The 21,566-nt window shown below is 39.4% G+C and overlaps 1 protein-coding gene across 2 annotated transcripts in view; it reads right to left on the reverse strand.

The window, feature by feature from the left end:
- The window catches only part of SUPT3H (SPT3 homolog, SAGA and STAGA complex component), an 881,555-nt gene that overhangs the window by 784,196 nt on the left and 75,793 nt on the right, over positions 1–21,566 (reverse strand). The window contains exon 1 of one of the 2 annotated variants that reach the window (XM_030198765.1): positions 12,038–12,106. The exons of the other annotated variant lie outside the window; for it this stretch is intronic. Coding sequence (XP_030054625.1) covers positions 12,038–12,060 — 23 coding nt within the window. The 5' untranslated portion in view covers positions 12,061–12,106. Of the gene's footprint in view, positions 1–12,037; positions 12,107–21,566 lie in introns of those variants that run through there. 2 annotated transcript variants of the gene reach the window in all.

Below are 21,566 nucleotides of genomic sequence, written 5' to 3' on the forward strand. Positions count from 1 at the left end.
GAATTGTAACCCCATGTGCTACATTGTAACCGCCCACTGTTCCATGTAAGCCACATTGAACCTACCATCAGGTGGGAAAATGTGGGATAGAAATGCAATAAAAATAAAATAAAAAATAAATAAATAAATGGTCTGTAATCTACGTAATAAACCTGGTAGACTCTGAGGCACATTTTCAAAGTACTTAGACTTACAAAGTTCCATAGTAACCTACGGAACTTTGTAAGACTAAGTGGTTTGAAAATGAGCCCCTCTGCCTTTTTTTTTTTTTTCTCACAAGTGTGTCATAGTAATCCCCCACGATAAAAGTTGAAGGGGGACCAGAAAGGGACCAAAAGAGGGAGAAATGGGGGAAAGGAGACCCCTTTAGAGCATATTCTTATCCCCCCCCCCCCCCCATTTGGCCCAAGCTTCCCAGCAATCATCTCTAATCAGGATGCTGAGGCTTACAGGCTCGAGTTCCACCACCTTGATGCCCCTCACCCCAACTAGTCAAGGCCCCCTCAAAAGGTCCTCTACTAGTCCAGCCTCATTGAGCCAAGACCCATTGGTTGAGGTTTAGGGCTGAAGAGAGGAATCAGCCCTCTAGTTCTAACAGGGCAAGGGACTATAAAGTAATCCCTGTAAAAACTCCCAGGCCAAGGGCTCTACCACAGGTTTGCAGTCTTTAACCTGTGATCCAGTGAGTTGGGCCTTCTTCAGTCATCCTGCTGCACCCGTCCACCTGCACCATCTGCTGGAAGCAGAAAAATACTGGTAAGTTCCTGGGCTACCCCACTGCTTCTACTGGTGATGATGTCACTGAATTGTCAGTGTTCTCTGCCTCCATCTGCAGGTATGGAGACACAGCCTATTCATCTGGACTAGTCTAGCAAGATGATATGGAAATGTAATTTTTAAAAAATGCACAACCAGCAGTAAAACTGAAATGTGAAATTAAAAAGGGTCCAGAAAAATGTTCAAACATTTTAAGGTTTAAATAACAAACCACTAATTTAAATCCACATTCATTATTGGCTGTCTCAGACTACCATGAGGTCTTGGTGAGAAGCAGCAGTCCTCAGCAAACTGAAAAGTGGCATTCAGTTTTTACCCATTCATAAGAAAAATCATTAATGTAACACTTCCTTTTTGATTAGCCGCCTAATAACTTTTCCTCACCCTTGACATAACCTTCTATCAAAACCAATAAAATAAAAGATATATCACCTAAGAATAGCTTACAATAACTATTTTGAAGGCTGTGTGTGGCCCTACCCATATATTTTGGCAAGATGCACTCTCTCCAACCACAGTTATATTCATCCAAAAGAAATGGCGCTGGAGAGTCTCCGTCTCACCTGTCAAAATTGAAGGAGGCTGCTAAGAGGACCACCAGGAGTCCATGGATAGGATCCACAGTACTACTACAGCTGGTCCTGATAAGGTTTCACTAACTGCAGGAGAAAATCATACTAGAGGAACCAAGGAGGAAAAAAGTCTTCCCCATAGAAAGATCTCCCTTCCTGTACAGAAAGGCAGTCTCATCTGTAAAATAAAACTGTTAAAATATGCTTAAACGCATGAATGCCACACAGGAATGTCTGTCCAACTTTTATTTAATAAAACATTTTAAGCAGGTAATGATCCATAAACCCCGATTACCCAACATATTAAATATTATAGTGAGACTTTTTTTTTTGGCCTATGACCAGAAGTATAGAAGACAATGTTTTAAGACTGGAGTTTAGTTTAAAAACATATCAATAGTGACTTTAGTAAGTAAGAAATATTTTCTATTTGCTGTAAAGAAAATGTTTCTTCACTGCTACTTGTTATTACATGAACAGTTGTAATCCAAGGTTTCAACACAGACAAGCAAAGTGCTTCTGTCCTCCCAAGTTAGCTCTGTGGGAAGAACCAGATTTCTGCGAGTATTCTACAGGGAACAGCCCAGTTTACAGTTAAAACTCTTCAAACAGAATAGAAACCAGAGAGTAATTCGGAATAGCCAGATAATGTCTAAACATATGAACATTCTGGAAAGCCAGCATTGGCATTCTGTTTTAATTGCCAACAAAACAATGCACATTATACACAGACGCCCTAAAAATGAAGCCAAAGTTTTCACTGTTACTAAATATAGGGCCTGAATCATTAAGCTTCTACCCACCCCCCCCCCCCCCCACACCCCACCAAAATACACAAGGACTAAGAGAGAAGCCTTAGTGAATCAGGTCCCGATGGGTGTTTGTTTTGTCTCATATGTTCGCAATGAGTTGTTTTTAGTTTATGCACAGTAACACTGCATTGGTGGGTAACAGTTTTCTGGATTAGCACAATGCTTATCCTCTGATGATTACTGTGAGAAAAACCTCTTTGTTTTCCATGTGCTACAATTATTAAGAAAATAAACAGACAGTAGTAGCATATATTAGAAACAGTTCTAATTAATTGCGGTTGTCTGTTTGTTGTAGTTGTAAATATTTAATAAGGATCTAACCAGTAACAATTGAATTTACTGAAGAATCTTAAGGAAGAGCTATAAAAACTGAACAGAAAAGGTGTTAAGCTTACAATATGTCAATGAATTGCTGGGCCATCAGAAATCAGTAGTAGGCACTGCGAGAATTAAGATAAAAATAAACCTTAATCTGGAGAACATCTATTGAATAATGCAGTGGTTCTCAACCAGTGTGTCACCAAAAATTTGACAGACAGCATGCTTTTGCTTTTCTTAACAACTATGTGCTCAGGTTGGGGAGAGTTGAGGACCAGGAAGTCAGGTACTTGTAATTTCCATAACTGGTCTCTACTTCTATCTCCAGCCCCAGATGAAAATGTTGCAGCCCACCTCTCTCTACCACCCTAACAAACATCGCCCTTGTGTTTGTATTTCCCTTACACTGTTAGCAACAGTGAAATGATATACAGGGTTTTTTTTTCCTTTGTTCAGCTGCAAATTGTAGTATTTAGTGTGTCACGCATGTAAATATTGTCTGTAACACTTCCTTTTTGAGAACCATACAATAATCTAATTATGACTTCCACGGAATATTTTAATACCTCAAAAGTAATATTTCCAATATGGCAAAATAGATGTAAACAAACTAATTCTGAAACGGTTCTGCTGCAATGGTTCTGTAAAAATTTTGATATACCATTCTTTCAACAAGGTCAAAAGAACAGTTTACATACACACAGTCAATATATAAAAAAACATAGAAATAAAAATAAAAGCCTTCTTTTATAATTACCCAGAGGTTTCCCCCATTTTTTAAAAATCCTCCCACCTTCTATGTAGACCAGTCACCTAACTCAAAGACCTCAATTGTGAAGTACCACAGAATGCAGTTCTCTCCAGAGTCCTGTATACAGACCTCATTGCCTGTTCATTGGGCTTCATCATGGTGCACCAGCCTAGAGACTCCCATCTGTAGGCTCTTACCTATTGCCTTCACTGCACCGCCAAGTACTTATTTACTCTTTCCAACAATACTACTACAAAGTAGTAAACTTAAAACAAACCGGAGAAAATATTTCTTCACTTAACGTGTAATTAAACTCTGGAATTCACTGCCAGAGAATGTGATAAAAGCAGTTGGCTTAGCAGGGTTTTAAAAAAGTTTGGATCATTTCCTGAAAGAAAAGTCCATAAGCCATTATTAAGATAGGAAAATCCATTGCTTATTTCTTGGATAAGCAGCACAAAATCTGTTTAACTCATTTTGGATCTTGCCAGGTACTTGTGACCTGGATGGGCCCCTGTTGGAAACAGGACACTGTACCTGATGGATCTTCGGTCTGTCCCCGTATGGCAATCCTTATGTTCTTATGATCATATGGTCCAAAAAGCAGAGACCAGGCTCAGAAACTGAATCACATCTCTAGCATGGCAGTGTACTGTGCTTTCACTGGCCTACTGACAGGTAAATTTATTATCACCACCAGAGAATAAAAATGCAGTATGGATTTGGGGGAGTGTTTTGGTTTTTGTTTGGGGGGAGTTTGTTTTTTTAAATAATTGAAAGTGAAAAGAATTATTTTCAAGGAAAAAAAAAATTTACAACATCCAGGGTTTAATTAAACCTAATAACAGTGGCAATCCTAGGTTAGCTGCCACCCGGGGTGGATCGTTGCTGCGCACCCCCCCCCCCCCCCCCCACTGGGGCCAGCGGCGTCCGTCCCCCCAGGGTGCAGCATGACACCTCCCGGCGCAATGACACCCCGGCCAGCGCATCAAGCCCCCCCCCCCCCGGGGTGCATTCTTGGCTGCTGGAAGGTGCAGAAAGCAGCCGCGCGCCTGTCGGCTCCACTGGCTCCCTCTGCCCCGGAACAGGAAGCAACCTGTTCCAGGGCAGAGGGAGCAGGGAACCAGTGGAGCCGACAGGCGTGCGGCTGCTCCCTGCACCCTCCAGCAGCGTGCACCCGGGGCAGACCACCCCCACCACCCCGCCCTTCCTACACCACTGCCTAATAATAAATGTAGTCAAAGTAATAATGCAAATGTTGAAAAAAGAAAAGCCTACACATGTGTGCCATGTAATGTATTCACTAATAATTTAGGGGCCCTTTTATTAAAGCTTAGCATACGCTAATGAGCCCTTTTACTAAAGGGTTGGCACGCAACAACAGGTTTGCCGCTCGCCAATCCAGAACTACTGAAGTGCTTACCTAGTGGTAATCAGGCAGTGCTGTGCGCTGCTTGGTTATCGCCAGGTTAGTGCGGGAGCCCTTACCACCACTTCTAAAGGTGGTGTTAAGTGCTCCCCCCCCCCTTGAAATGGCCACACGGCAAGTGGTTCACTTAAAGCACGGCCATTTTTTTCCAGAAAAAAAGACAGCCTTTCACCTGCTGTGGTAAAAGGGGGCCTCAACGCACATCAAAAACATGCGCTGCTAGTAAAAGGACCCTTTAATGCTAAGAACCCAGTGGGTATAAAATGGGCTCCTTAGCATTTAGCATGTGCTAATTGTTAGCTCATGCTAAACTTTAATAAAAGGGTCCCTTAAGGAACTAATGTAGCACAACCCTAAACATAAAAATTACAAAATTACCCATAATAAGCAAACTAGAAAAAGACTCAAAAACAAAGACATAAAATCTCACATATATATGTTAAAGAATGTATAAGCTAAAATAGCAGGTTTAACATTTATGTTATATAAAAGCCAAATACAACTTTCCTGCTGCAGACAGGATTTATGAAAAGAAATTCAAATCTATCAGAAAGGGAGCTGAGGAGCAGTAATGCTCGAAGCATCTGGCATTACAAAAATATTTTGCATTATTTTGCAATATATCCCACATTTCTTCTCAAGCACGGCTTGATTACTTTATAAGTATCTGTGTGCGCACAAAAATACAACCATATTATTCCATTTCAAAGATACTGAAGTGTTCCAAATGAAAATTATGAAGTCTAATATGCAACTTAATATAAAAATAATAAATCCAGATTTAAATGCTTCCTGTAAATAAATCTGCTCTGAAAAGGGTCATTAGCAAATAACTAAATTATTTTTACAGCAAAAGTAAGCCATTCTGCTACATGGGAAATAAAAAAAAGTTCATCACTGGCAAGATATAAAACACATTTTTTTTCTTTCATTTGCTATGAATACTAAATCACGGGCTAGTGGTTTCATTGCTCAGGATTCATGACTAAAAACATAAAGGGACCACCAGACAGCTCAGATTACAGAGCCTTTCACCTCTAGATCAGCTATCAGTTAAAATTTAACTCAGGTCAGTAGCTGCATGAAGTCATTAGCACCTAAAGGCCATTCAGTGGCCCGTGCAAAATTATTTGGTAATCCCTGTCCAGTTCCTAGCAAAGAAGTACCCAAGTCTCTCTCTCACACACACACAAATTATCACAATTTGACAATCGCAGCAAAGAGGTCTATATTAAACAGGCATGCAAAATGAATTACCTTCTCACCCTTAGTGGTGGTTCCTTCAGAGCTGGGTTGTCACACACCTGATGCAAGCATTGCTACTGTTCATGCTGAATCTATCGCTATTTACCACTTAAAAATATGCTTTAAAACAAAAACGCAAAACATCTCTCTCTCTCTCATTCCACATGAATATTTATTTTTTCTGGTTTTATGTACAAAAAGTTGATTGACCAACCTTCAAATTTAGAGATCAAGGTGGTTCACAATGCAAAAATATAAAACAACTACACACAGAAACATAATCACACTAACAAAAACAAAAGCAAAACCAGGTTTTGCATGAGTTCTAGTCTCTGTGCTCTAGATCAAAAGCTAATTGGAAAAAACAAGCCTTTACAGCCTTCTTAAACTTAGGGAAGAGACATTCATGGCGCGCTAAGGTGGCAAAAATATTCCAGTGAAAGGGACTAAAGAGAAAGCAGTACACCGAGAAATATTCAGATACACCTGTAAGGGAGAAGAAGCAAACAATAGCAAATTGAAGGAGTATTGGCCCAGTAAAGAGGCTGGTAAAACAACAGAATGTTGAATGGACTAAAACAAGGATCAAACTTGATCCACACAAAAACTGAGAGCCAGTGTTGTGAAATCAAGAGAGGAGTGAAATAATTCTAAGCTTAAATAAATACTTATGGGAAAGTAGCCTAATTGTTAGAATAGCAGGTTTAGAATCAGGGAAAACAACCAGTGGCACTCCTTGTAACCTTCCATAACCCAATTTACTCTCTCCCACCCACCCCCAACCCCGTTCCAGGTACAGACAGACTGTAAGCCTTGTGGGGCACAGAAATAACTTCTGTACCTGAAATGTAATTCCAAATCCATAACCCTTCCGAAAGCTTCTTTTTGTGACATGAGAATACAGACACATCCTTCCAAAGGAATCAGATCCCCACCTACGCAAATCCACTTTACAATCCATGCGAGAAAAAAAAGAACATTACTTTAGAGCATTTTTACTCATTGCCAGTCCCCTCATTAATTCTTTACAGAACTTGTAATACTTTGTGAAATCATTTTTAGCTGTGTACTTTACTTTTTAAAAAATTAGATCACTGATAATGAGACGCTTATTTTGAAACACCACAAGTGGATAAGTCCATTCTAAAAAAAGTGTAAATGTATGTAACAGCCCTAGATGCTTAGTAAGTCATGGGAATTGCTACTGTATTTCTTAGTCATACAGTGCATTTGAGTAATTTTTGGTGTTACACTGCCAGATATCAAGTATGCACATGCTCCTCTGAGGAAAATATCTTTTAATATAACTAAATTTCTGCCCCCCAAAAAATGGGACTTCTGTTCCAACATGAAGGAACAGTCCAAAATGGAGACTTGAACGTTGAAAATATCACACAAACTACAAGCAGACTTTGATGCAGCATTCGTTTTGATGGAGTTCCTGGCCTTCTCCCTACATGGAATTACAGAGCTTTGGATAACAGAGATGCGGAAGGCTGGAGGCTGCTTTTCAAAAGACCATTTGCTAAAACTTAACAGAACAAGTGACTGCTCTGCACAGTAAAAGTCTGCAAAATATTCTTTAAAAGTCACCTAAGTCAGCCATGAGCACTGTAATGCATAAAAGATGTACATACATTTAGATGATTTTTCAGGGGGGAAAAAGATCAATTCTAATGGGTGAAACCTAGGTAATAAAAACATTTATCGGATTAGGCAATTTACTTCTAACAACAAATTCAGACGTATGATATCCAGCGGCCAGTGATTATGCATGTGCACTCATGAGTGTGTATCCAATTCGAAAAAAATCTAGCACATCCAAAATCACTAAGGGCTCCTTTTACAAAGAAGCACTAGCGATTCTGGTGTGGCAAATGTGATGAAGCCCATTCAGTTCCTATGGGTTTTGTCACATTAACCACATGGGAATCACTAGCGTGGTTTCTTGTAAAAGAAGACCTAAATGTAATGCACATTAATCTACAAATTAGTGTGCATACAATCAATTTACACACTATCAAAGACTTCTAATGCACCCTAAACTTCGTATTAAGACGAATGTCTGAAATGAAGCAAAAAAGGCACACACAAAAATTTGGAAAAAAATCCAAAACAAATCTGAAAATCATCTGAAATTATTTTGCCTACACACATTCCTATCAGCAACAGATTCCTTCAATAGCAAGGAATTAGGATTTGCTCTAACACTAACAGACCATTTAAAAATCAATAAATCATTACTGAATTTGCAAGGACCTTTTCACTTACGATTTTCATCTCCTAAAACTCACAGGGATAACATTTTTTAGGTGGTTTTAAAACCATAAAGTTTTTAGAAAAGAAAAACGTCCTCATACTCTTATAATACCTGTTTAACTTCTTCAGGTCCTTATGATCTTACTAATTACTTATTTTTAAAAAAAACGCAGCACACCTTCAGGGCTGAGCCAGCATATGGTCATCCCGAACAAGCTCTTGTATAGCTGTTAACCAGAATATATTTGAACCCTTCTGGTTAAAACAGTTGATTTAGATACTTGAATTTCAGTGAATTATTCTAGACCAGATGTATTCTACTTGTCAGATAGCCATTCATTCCTTCAGCTCTTGTCTTTTCAATGCTCTTGTAAGTTTTGAGAAGTAATCCAACTGCAGCAACAGAAAAAGCACAGATAATCCTGTTCGATAGCTGCTACCATTCCTATCTGTAAGTGTGTGCACACTGTTGCAGTACACTGAAATTATTGGATTCGCCACACAGACTCCATAGAGAAATAATCTGAAACTCTGGCAATAAATATTTATCAACATGAGAAAGTAAGGAAGACATTCTAATTGGCAGCACACAAAATAAGACACGAATGGTTATAGTACACTGCGGCATGAGTTACAGTAAAGACTGTAAAATATAATCCCATCAAACAAAATAACATCTACGTATGCCACAGATCCACAAGGGCATGAAAGATAGTCTCTTAAAGATGTTTCCAATTTTGTTCCAAACCTAAGTGAGCAAATCAGGGTTGCTAATACACACTGTCTGGACATGTTCTTCCTTAAGACGGTCTGCATTTTATGATTTCAGAGCCCCTATCACAAACAAACAAAAATATGGTTTCTGTTAACCCACTCGCCCCTTGACTTGCAAAAGCTTGAAAGATTTTAAAAAAGAAGTCACTCTTTTTTTTTTGATGAAGTAACATACTTATTTTCCTTTGAAAGAAAATGTTAAATACAGCTTTAAGTGAAACTGCTTGCCATATCCTAAATAGGAATACTCTAAGCAATTTAGTCAGAAGCTTAACCCTTTTCTGTAAACATGAAACTCTGTTCCATATGAGCTATCAATACCATGCTTTAGAAACACCCATTTTAGTATTTTTAACAGTACCATGCCTGTTGGAAAACATACTTCTGTGATGCTCATTTCTAAAATGAGCTTGCCTAATGCTGATTTGTTCTGTCCGAGAGTCTTTGTAATGTAGTGGGAAGGGAAAGAGAGAGACTAATGAATCAGTGCATTTCATTTTCATTATTATAGAAAAACTGCCAACTAGCCCGAGTCGTGTGTTAAGCTACAGTAGACAGACATGATTTAAGGTTTGTAAAGGAATCCCCAGACTAGCACTTCTATGACAGCCAATTATAGGGCAGAACATAGCCAAGCAAGCAGTCTGCTACCAGAGCTTAGGCAAAAGGTAAAGTTTCCTACAATGAGTTACAGATTCACAAGTACAGGAAGACCAGAAGGAAAAAAAAAAAAAAGAAAAGAAAAACAGAAGAAATCCAACCACCCCAGCAAATACGAAGCAGACCCCGGATCATAATACAATCCAAAAGATGTAAATTATTATAGATCAACACGGTTGTTCGGAATTTCGCACAGACACTTGTGCCAGTCTTGCTCATTCTTCAGAAGACATAATAATAAGCTAAGAAGACTGGGGAAGGGGAGGGGGAGGGGGGACGACAGAGAAGAAAACGAGGGAGCCTTAACTTCAGAGCTCTGCTGTCCATATGCTTTAAACTGTACAGGAGCTTGGGATCTTACAACATTTGTACTCTCTCCAAATCTTCATGAGTCAGAATGAAAAAGCTATAGTCTTCTAAATACTAGGAAGGGCCTTACCACGGGCCTTCTGTCAAAGAAAAAGAAAAAAAAAAAAGCCAGCCACAGTGGAAGGAAGGCTGTCCCACTAGGAGTACGGTGATGTCACAAACCACATGATTCCCTCTCTCCAGTAACAGTGCTTGCAGAAAAAAAAAGGAGTTTTAAAGCTTTTGCTTTTCTGGATTGTGTGAATGCTTCATTCGCCTCACAAACAACCACAGAACCACAAGTGCGGTGCAAACTTTCTCCAGGAGGACAGCAAAAAGCCTCTGGTTTTTAAATGGTTAATCTCCGCAGGTCACTACCAGCCACCGAGACCAACGCAGTCAGTAAGTGCTCTCTAAACCACAGCATATGTAGTAATAGCAATTATTTAAAATATTTGTTCATTCCCAGCTTTAGCAGGCTTTGTTTTGTTTCTTTGCTTTTTGCATGCTACCAGTGCTACAAGATTTAACTGGGGAAAAAAAAGTCTATGTACTTCCCGGGAACAAGTAAAAACTAAAACCGGCTCTGGGTCTGGTCTGTATTTACAGTTTAAAGACTTCAAGGAGTATTTACATCAGAGGAGAAGAGATCTGTTTAAGCAGAAAGGAAAAGAAAAACATCACAAGCAAAAGGAGGAGTATGGCATCAAACAGCCTTTTTAGCTCAGTAGCACCATGCCAGCAAAACTTCTTTTGGGGTAAGTTTGACAGTTTTTCTTCTTCACCTTTATAGAAATGACCACTCGGGTAATCACAAAGCAACAAACCTGTCAAAAAAGTATGCTCTGTTTGTTTACATTGAAGAATTTTATTGTATCGTACAATCGTGCTATTATAAACAGAACAAGGTAGAATATAGAACTTAGAATGAAAAATGCCTCTAAACCACAAATTTACAATCCGCCACCCTGCAGGGAGTAGGTGCAATCTCCACACCACTTCCCCCACAGCAGCTGATGAAACATGGAATGTCATTCACAGCTGAAAGTGACCTGCTACTGTCCTGCAAAATCTACAGAGCACTAGCTAGCTAGAATCTTGGCCAAGTACAGGACCCAGAATTTCACAGGGGCATCAGGTGAAAAGTTGGACATCCCAAAACAGGTTTGTGAAAATAAAACCATTAGGCTTTATCAGACTCATTAGCTCCCTGAAATATGCATCTGTCTGCTTAGTCACATATTTTATCTCTACCTTATGTGGAAAGAAAAAGAAATAGCAGAAAAAAATAAAAACTTCCCCCCTCCCCCTCACCTCCAAGTTCTTGGCAGCTGGGAAATTCTAGGTTTCCTTTTATCAACAGCTTTAAAGCCAAAGCAATTCATGTGCACCTCTGTAAAAATGTGTAACACTACGAAACTGTAAATGCTCGAATTCAATAAGAAGTATAGGAATTTGCAAGAAACACAATTCATCTAAGCTTACTGCTAAAGAGTTATAAAAAGTTTAGATGAAAGTTCCTGTGCTTGAATTATCTACACAGAAGCATTTTTATAAAAAATTAAAATCAAGCAAAAATTATGCTTAAAACTGTAGTAGCAGATTTAGAACAAAACTGTTCAAACAGTGTTGGCAAATATCGAATAGAATATTATCTACAGTAAATACAGATGTCTTAAATGTCTTCAAAATATCCTGTAAATTAACTCAAACCAGACAGTATATGAATGTGTGTAAATGAAGTAGAATACTATATAGACATACGTTTACACAGGCATAACCCTTCTATATACACTATAAGGTTAGTACATTTACCTTGCCGTCCTGTCAAAGGTAGTTTTAAAAGCAGCCTAAGAGCAAATCGCCCATAATGGAAAGAGCTGGCAAGCAACTGCCAAACCTGTCAGTAATTAACTGCTCCTTTATATTTATACTAATATCTAAAAAGTAAAAAAAAAAAATGGATAGTCCTTAACTTGCAAAATAAGCTCATATTTATTTCATCTGAGCTATTTCTTGAGGAGGGAGGTCTTGACTATACATTATCTGACTCATCCTCTCACAGACGTGACAAACACAACTGAGCACTTACAACAGCTTTTCCATGTTGTCCATCACCCATCAACTTGTGCTGTCGCCCCAGCTACTTTTTGTTTCCTGTCCTTAAAGAAAGATGCCCGTAAGACACCTACATGAAGTTTGCATGTAGACTAACACCTTGTCACTGTCAGTGATCTTTAGCCCTCCTCCCTCATCTTCTGCAATTGGCTGGACACACAAGCACAATTACACTGAGGAAAAGGGGAGTTGCATGCCTGAAGGATTCGGGAGCAGTAACAAGTCTCTAATCACAAACAAAATTTTAAAAGAAGATTTAAATATCTGCGAGCAATACTTCATTCTAGCTGCCTGTAAATGGCCATACTACTGCAGGTGAAGAGTGGACACAAGTGCGATCACGGATAGAATTCTGCCCCAGAACTACTAGATTAACGAAGCACAGCCAGACCACATTACCCCCATGTTTACAACAGGAAGTACAGTTTACATGTATAGGAACTTTTTTTTTCTGACTTCCAAAAAAGATTAGAAGGAATTCAGTTGGCTAAAACCATCATATAGCATAGCACAGTGACTGTTCTATTCACCTTGTCTAGACCACTGGGAAAGAGCTGACAGCATACCTACAGCAGGCTCAATGGCACACAGTTTGAGGCAAACATATAGAAACCTATCCATCTAACCATGATTGTATAAATTTTAAAATGGCATGTGACTCTACTGCTTCCCCTCTTCCACCTTCTGAAACAGCTCTACTGAATCCTATGTGGACATTTTTTTTACTTGAACTGATCAGAAAGCCACATGCGTCCAAGACTGATGGGGGGGGGGGGGGGGCACAAGGACTGTTCTTAAACAAAACCCAATTGAAGAGCTGATGTCCCGTATCAGATAAAGGCACTGCTAGACTGGGGAAGCAATGAGCCATGGGCTTCCTGTATATATCTGCCTATCCATCCAATGCTTCCAACTTTTGGCTACGGTTTATTTTGAGTATGCCTAGGCAGCTACAGTGAAAACCAGCCCACATTTATGAAGGTCCCACTGTAGCAGAAAGCTCACTATAAGGAGAACTAGAGAAAAAAAAACAACAGATAGCAAGTCTGCAGGAAAAAATACAGAAAAACACTGTAGGGAACTAAGGCAGCTACTGCACAATTCTGTTCCAAGTTAACTATCTAATGACTGAAAATACAGATCCTCTCTGGTGCAAGAAGGAGTGTTAAAGGAAAGAGGAATCAAACAGTAGCATAAAAAACAATCGCAAGAGAACCTGGCCGAGGACCCTGCTCTGTGATGTAACATGCTGAAAACAAAATTCATCAATAAGATGAGCGCATCAGTTTGGACCTCTCCATGCTGAGATTGTCTGTCCGTTCATCAAAATCCTGGTAGCAGGCGAAAGCATAAAGTATGCACACTGTGATAGTACCTTCCAAGTACTTGTGAGGTGAAAAATGCCAATTTATTGATCACTGGAGATCCAACTTCTTTAAACTGGTCACAATGGGGAGAAGGGACAAAAGATCAGTTACAAGATTTAAAATGATCCATGTATTACAAGAACGCAAATAGTTTATGGTTAAATAAACTTGAAAGAGGGGAGGGAGGATGGACAGTAAATCACTTGGGGGGTACCAAGATTTTATCAAACACAGAGGATTAATCTTTATTGAATAAAATCCATTCCCAAATCACAATGTGCGGAATTGCAATACTTCCAGGCAACTCTAATCAATTACAACCCCTTTCTGCATCAGCATCCATGTGCTTTTAATTTTATATACTGGTGGTCTAAAATATTGTATTGGGGGCTGAACTAAGTCAGTCATTCTGTACTGCAGTTCGGCCTTTCATTTCTCCTCCAAAACCATCCATGAAAAGATTTACTTAAAAGAAATCATTTAAGTCCAAGGGCTGCGGCAGTCTTTGTAGCACACCCACTTGTTGAAGTGGGGGAGGGAGAAGGATGGGGACTTTGGGGGGGGGGGGGACCAAAATATCCCAACTGCATAAAAAGAGAAGAAAGGAAAAGGAAAAAAAATAAAAAAATTCACAAGAAAAACTCCAATGGGTACTGTAATAAGTATTTTTGCATTTACTATGATTAATGATGCACCAGTGCACACTTGAAACACTGAAGCAGAAACACCTCTAATGCCTTTCCAAACTACGAAGTATCAGGCTTCCCATGCTGTCAAAACTGAAATAGCACTCCTCACAGCCCCACATAAGAACTAGTAACAGAACTACCACCAATACTTAAGAAAGCAAAATGAATCAAGTGGTTTCACCTTACCACATATGTCATATTATTAAAAAATATATAATGAGTCCCTTCCACCTATGTCTTTTTCTTCACTGATCACAATCAAACTGCAGGTCCTGTTTCCTTCTTAAATCCCATGTTTGACTACCCAAACTAATGTAAATATCCAAAGACAAAAGATGCCTCTAAAATGTTCGAGACAAGAGTAGCAAACATGGAAAATTATACTGCAAAGGTCATTTCCCACTGCCTGCAATTGTAGACCTCTCTATAAGGCTGCTGGAAATTTCTCTAGCTTGTATGACTTAGGAGCCTAAGAAAACAAAACTATTTAGTGGGCTTTGGTATGGGAGAGAGCTCATGAAAGGAAAAAAAAAAACTTGCTCACACAGGTTATTTATTGTGCCACCAGCCATAAAACAGATACATTTTAAACGTAAAGCTAAGAAAGGTCATTTCTATAAAGTAAACCAATATTCATTAAAGAGTCTATAGAGAAAGTGTAACAGTTTTGTATTAATTTGTAAGTGGGTCCTCTGGAAAAGAATATTTTACTTACTGCATCTCCCCCTCCCCCCAAAATAAGAACCTAAGAAACAAAGCATATTTTTAGTCTAATCTGACCATACATTTAAAAAGGGACAATAGCATGTGATTTTTTTTTTTTTTTTTTACTTTTCCTAAAATTAGATTGGATCACTAAAATGTTCTTTGCATCTTTCAGGAAGAATGCTAAATCAAAAAAAAAAAGTTGAAAATGATCCCACAACTGTAATACATGTAGGGTACATTTTATGTAACAAAAGATGGTACTTCATTCAAACAAAAATACAGGGATTAGGAACCCTGTACTTAATTCAAAGGGATTTTCCTTACAAATTTCTTTCTGTTCAAGGAGTTGATCCCAGAGTTTTGTCCACAACCAGACACCCACAAAGTCAACCAGACATCCTCTCCTTTCACCACAGGAACCCAACAAGAGCTACTTTTACGAGTAGTCCAACTCCATTACTTTCCACAGCATCAATCTGCCCTACACCTTCCCATTTCAAACTACTTTCTAAAGTCAATTTGGAGAGGGGAAAGAAAGGGGATCGCTTATGTTTTCAGGTGTTCTTGTTTTCAGTTAGTAAAGCTCAATTCTAAGGGCACGTTTCCTTTGGAAAACATGCTCTCTTCTACAAATAAATACAAGCCTTGCCACTCAATATGCTAAAATATCTCACTCTAACCTTATATACTGCCAACAAACACAGAGTCACATTCCCTTGGCTACCCTGGTTAATTGTTTTACAATACAGTTTAACACTTCCAATTTATAAAAATATACATTTAGCTTTATAAGCACACACATAATTTATCCATTTGTCTCCTGGCTTGGTCATTTGATTCAGTTTGATAGCAGTCAAGTTATGTCAAAACGTCAGACAGGTCTGCATCTCAAAAACCTTTTAAGAAAGTGCTCTCAATAATTCGTTTTGACAGTCTAACAAACTGTTACGGGTCTCCAGCAAACATAATGTATTCTTCAGTGAAATACACTGGTTCAAAATCAAGAATGCATACTTCAAAACTTAAGGCTGATTCAAAGCAAGCACATCCAGAAAAAAAAAAAGAAGTCTTCATTAATATCCTAGTTATTGTGCAAATTTGCAGCGTTTCTTGATTGCAGTTAAAGTCATTATTTCCTTTGGTGTTCAGAGACATACAAAAAGTAAAAAAAAAACGAGAGGGTTCAGTGAACAGAGAATTAATACTTCCACTTTAAACATGATGTAACTAAATACCTCATTGCAAAAGACCTTCTGGTAGAATCTCTCGTGTGCATTCTGTAAATAGGCAGCCATTCTTCCCACCACGCACAGTTTTTTCCTTTAAATAATCACCCATACATAATTTGCCATGCTTCCAGACAGAGTATACTTCAGTGAAAATGTATTCTGGGTCTAAACTCAGAGGAGTCCTGATTTCAAGAGTTTATTTTCCTCTGAATTTATCTGAACCATGATCATGGCAAAAAAACAAAAGGTTACATTACCCTTTCTAGTCAGATATCTTGGAGCAAAACCCACGCTGCAGTTTGAAAGAAAGAAAAAGGCTGCCAGTTTTTACAGTCTTTTAATGTTCTGAAGAAAACAAAATAGCAGCCCTCCACTCGGACCAGGGAGGAAAGCATACGTTAAAGTCAATGAGAGGGATGAACTGTTCAGTCTGAGGGGGTTTCTTGAAGGTGGGATAAAACCTAGCATTTTCACAGGTACTGAAAATTACCAACAGATGTGAAACAATTAATGGCTATTACACAGCTAATTCCAGAGCAACGCTCCCCTTCTCCTCTGGCTCCACAGCAGTCCATTCATGAGGTTTTAATTTTCACAGATAAGCAAAAATGATTTGCAGCATAACCTCTGCATTTGTTTTTTCCCTCCCCCCCCCCCCCCGCAAAAAAAAAAAAACGGGACTGTTTTCTACCACTTCGGTACTCGGCATGAACAATGTGTTAATTATGACCTTTAATGCTACGCATCCCAGGAACCTTTTTCCAGGGGGGACTGTGCCATGTTCAGATAAAATAAAGCAGCCTTCTAGTATCAGCAAACCACCCTCTGCTCCATCTCTACCCCAACTTCTTGAGACACGCAATTCTTTCAACACAGAACTAATACTGTACATAGCCTACTGGTTAGAACAGTAAACTATGAACCAGGAAAGCTGGAGTGCAAATCCCACTGATACTCCTTTTGATCTTGGACAAGTCACTTACACCTCTGTTGCCTCAGGGACAAATTTACAGCTAGTTAATAACGCTGTTAATTCACATTATTTTACCATCAGTCTCATTTTATGCAATGGGACCTAGTTACTAATAATGCACATTAATGTTGTTAGCGTGCAGTAATGCAGTAGCGTGCCAATTACGGCTCCTTTTATTAAGCTGCTCTAAAAATTGGCTGCAGCGTGCCCTTACATGGGTCTTTCCCCACACGCTAAGGCCATTTTTAGCGCAACCGGAAAACTGCTGATTTTTCATTTTCCAAATTAATGGTCATGCGCTGTTGCCATTAGCATGTGAGCACTTACTGACATCTATTTTGTAGGCAGTAAGGGTTCATGCACTAATCAAATGGTAATCAGCATGTGGTAATGCAAATTTGCTAACTGATTTGCACAGAAATGCCCACTCTCTGCTCCAAGACATGCGTTTTGCAAAAAATTTTAAATTATTCTTTAGCACGCACTTTTTCCGCGCAGGTTGTAAATTTACCATGAGACACCTTAGCTGCTGTAAGAACGCACTTGTGCTTACTGCAGCGTACTAAAAGGAGCAAACTCTCTGTGAACAGGGAAAAGTCTACTGGTACTGTATTTGAACGTCAGCTACCTTGAACTACAACGGAAAAGGCATGAGAGAAATGGAAAAAAAACAAATGAGAAACAGTGAAATATTTTTCAGCTCATAAAATGGTTCAATGTGATATCTTCCTGTAAATCACTCAAGACATATACTCCGTTCTATGAATGAGCAAGGGGATGTATACATTTCCAAAAGCTTTGTTCAGTAACTGTTTCTCCCATGTGGATCAAATGGAGAGTAGGGAAGAACTTTCAGACTAAGGGCTTAAATAATGGACCATGAACAGAAGTTATTGAAACTGCATATCTATTACACTAGGGACAAATGTCTTTTTTAAGGGTAACTTACTAATAACTTTACAAGTGTAAAATCTACAGTACAGGACATAAGCACATTCAAAACTAAAAGAACAGTGCAACCCGTGTTTGAAACAGAGTCATTTTATTTGTTGTAATGAAGCACACGCAGAAACCATGGCAGTAACACGGTATAAGGGATGGGCTCATATGCAGCCTAAAACCATAGCTCAGCTATAGCATTTGCCTGCCATCCAACCACCACCACCCCCAGCACTCCTAATATGGTCACCACCCTGAAACTAGCCCAGCTTCTTCCCACTATTAATGGGCAGGAGGGTACCAGACATACTGCACAAGCAATTGCAGTAAGACATCCTTCCCACCATCAACTCCATCACTCACCTAAAGAGAATGGCCATGAGTTTATTTAGGTTACTCATTATTCTGTCAGCTTATTCCATATTGTGCCAATTAGAGCTCTCCACACACCTCACTCTAGGGCTTAGGATTGTGCTCCAAGTAGGGAAGACCAACATGTACAATGGCAGGGGGGGAGGGTTGTGGGCACATTATGCAAACCTAAGGCAGATGGTAGGGCGTCAGGGATCTAACTGGGCTTATTCTGGTTGCTTGACAGCTACAGTTAGAATGTCCTTGGGCTTTATTTTTAGTTTTATTTATGGGGGGGGGGGGGGGGGTTGGCAATAGCTTGGCTTATATGGCTTAATTGCTGATGCTAGTGGAGGTCTGGGGGTGGGGCCCACCACCTAGTATCATTCCATATTAACACCTATTTGCACCAGAAACTAAAAGAAATGGGGGTGGGGCCCTTATATGTCTACTTAATTGCCCATTCACTGAAGGGGCTGCACTTCTATGGCATAGTCCTAGAGCTCTCAGGAAAGACTAAGCTCACTGACGTTGGCATAGCATTGCTTGATGCAGTGAGTATGATACAGTCAGCCCCTACTAAGGATCTGAGGTACATAATTTAAGGCTACATAATTTAATGGGGCTGATTCAATTAATATTGTTGATATATTCTGTTTGCTAATACAATGCTGTTTTGCTGTAGTCATACATTTCCAACATAAAATGTTCACCTCAAGCAATGATAGTCTGGATGTGGAAGAGATGGACAGTTCAGAGACAGTTTGGGCTTGCGCAGCTGACCCAGTCACATTTCCCTTCTGATAGCAAATAACTATGTAAACGAAGATGACAACTCATTCTGGAGTAAATGCATGTAGGTACACTACCATTCATTCATCCTATCTCAAAGCCTCACAATGGACACTGAAAATGTAAACTGCTTTGGTTGTGCCACAGAAAGGTGGTATATCAAATCCATGACCCCTTTACTTTGCGAAAAATTGAAGAACACTGCCTTTTACACAACATGAATTAAAAAAAAGAAAAGAAAGAAATACAACAAACATCTAATCTGACCTAAAGGACAGCTCCTTTCAAGTCATCAGACCACCTTGCTTTACTGTTATGAAATGTAAAAAAGTAATACAAGTAATAATAATAATAATTTAGTACAACTCCACCCTGTATTAAAAAGGATAAATGCATCTGTAGTAACCAATAACGTTAGCTGCTCTAAAGTGGTTTCAGAAACAAGAACAATAGTATTGGGATTCAAACATAACTGGAAATCAAGGTAGCAGTAAGTGGGTGCATGATAGGAACAATGTGTTGAACCAGAAGTGGAGGAGTGGCCTAGTGGTTAGGGTGGTGGACTTTGGTCCTGGGGAACTGAGGAACTGAGTTCGATTCCCACTTCAGGCACAGGCAGCTCCTTGTGATTCTGGGCAAGTCACTTAACCCTCCATTGCCCCATGTAAGCCGCATTGAGCCTGCCATGAGTGGGAAAGTGCGGGGTACAAATGTAACAAACAAAACAAAAAAAAAAGTCTCCCAGCAGAGGATGAAACATGCATCATCCACCTTACTAAAAAACCTAACAATGACGACTGAATGTCACGTCTGAATCAATCCCAAAAGCATATACTTTGAGGCTCATTTTCAAAGCACACAGACTTGTAGGCTACTATGTAACTTTGTGAGTCTATGTGCTTTGAAAAGGAGCACCTTAGTTTAAGTACAATAAAATAATCAATCATGACGATGACATAACACTCATGTAATAAGTTGGAAGTAGAACAGTCTCACTCCAGTCTTGTGCTATTCTAATGAGTGCTGCTGAAACATTTTTTCCTGCTAGATCTAGAGTATTTGCCCTGAAGTTATAAAAGCCCTCCGTCTCTCCTCCCATCCACCCTACTTGTCCCATGAACAGCAAAAAACATCAGGGCTCTTGCTTCTCCCTTCCCTGCGCAGCCTTTCTTCATTTGTTTAATTATAAAAAGTAACGGAGGAACAGTTACTCAGAGTGGCAATAAATACAAGTCATAATTTAGACAGTTTAATGGCATCTCTGGGGTGGGGTTTACATTTTTTTTTTTGGCATGTAGGGAAGACATCATACAGTCATGCCACAAATTCGATGCCCTGGTATAGAATGCTAAAAATCTCCAAAAGTAGAAAAAAAACATACACACATAGGAGTTAATATCCAAAGCAATTTAACCAGGCAGGAGAGGCTCCTGCATGGGTAAATTGCTTGTGTGGGGCTATCCACTGAGTGGCACTTACCCAGTTATTGCCACTGAATATCAGCACTAACTGCTAAAGCCACAACAGGCAATTTTGTGGGCCGTCTGGGACAGAGTTGGTACTTACATGGTTATGGTACTTTACAAAGCTATGGTAAAAAGTGGCATTAGCGTGCCCTTACACAGGTCTGTCCTGCACTCTAGGGTCATTCTTACCGCAGCTGTAAAAACATGCCTTTTTTGTATTAATGGCCATATGCTAATGTTCATTAACAAAAGTATAGAAAATGTTCTCAGATACATATATACCACAAAAGAAGAAACTGCATAGGAAAGAAAAAGCCTCAAAGAGCTTCCAGGGAACATCACCCTTTAAAAGCTGCAGCCTTTTATTTCTGGCTGGAACCTTTTTTCATTGGCTCAAAAAACCTTCCTAATACAAACTTCTCAAACAAATGTCTTCCCAATAGTGCAGAAAGTACAAAACTCAAAGCTTAATGCATTTTTTTAAACTTTAGGCTACTTAGCTTTACTGCTTCTGCATTTGATTGGTAGAGCTCAGTGTCGTGAAAATCTTCAAAATGTCCACTTGTAGAACCAATAAACCAACATTGGCCAGCATTTTGTTCTGGACATCCAGCTATATTTCACTCGGCTGTCCACTAATGTAGCCATTAGAGCACAGGCATTATTTTTAAAATGACTACATAAGCACTTACCGCCACCCGTTTTGTAGGTGGTAAGGATTCAGGCAGTATCTGTGCACTAACCAGTCAACGCATGGTAATGTACCTACACTAACTGGTTAGAGCAGGAATGCCCACTCTCTGTCCCCGACATACCCCCTTCACAGATTTCAGGATTACCACATGATGAATAGAATGTCCCATGGTACTCCATTTTGTGCTGGGTTACACTTAGGTGGTTACGTGCTGAATATCACACTTAACCGGATAAGGGATAGCTCAATGTACAAATCTGGATATTCAATGCCAGTGCCCGACATTGCCTGGAAT

Source organism: Microcaecilia unicolor, chromosome 3 (genome assembly GCF_901765095.1).
Source record: "Microcaecilia unicolor chromosome 3, aMicUni1.1, whole genome shotgun sequence".
Lineage (NCBI taxonomy): Eukaryota > Metazoa > Chordata > Amphibia > Gymnophiona > Siphonopidae > Microcaecilia > Microcaecilia unicolor.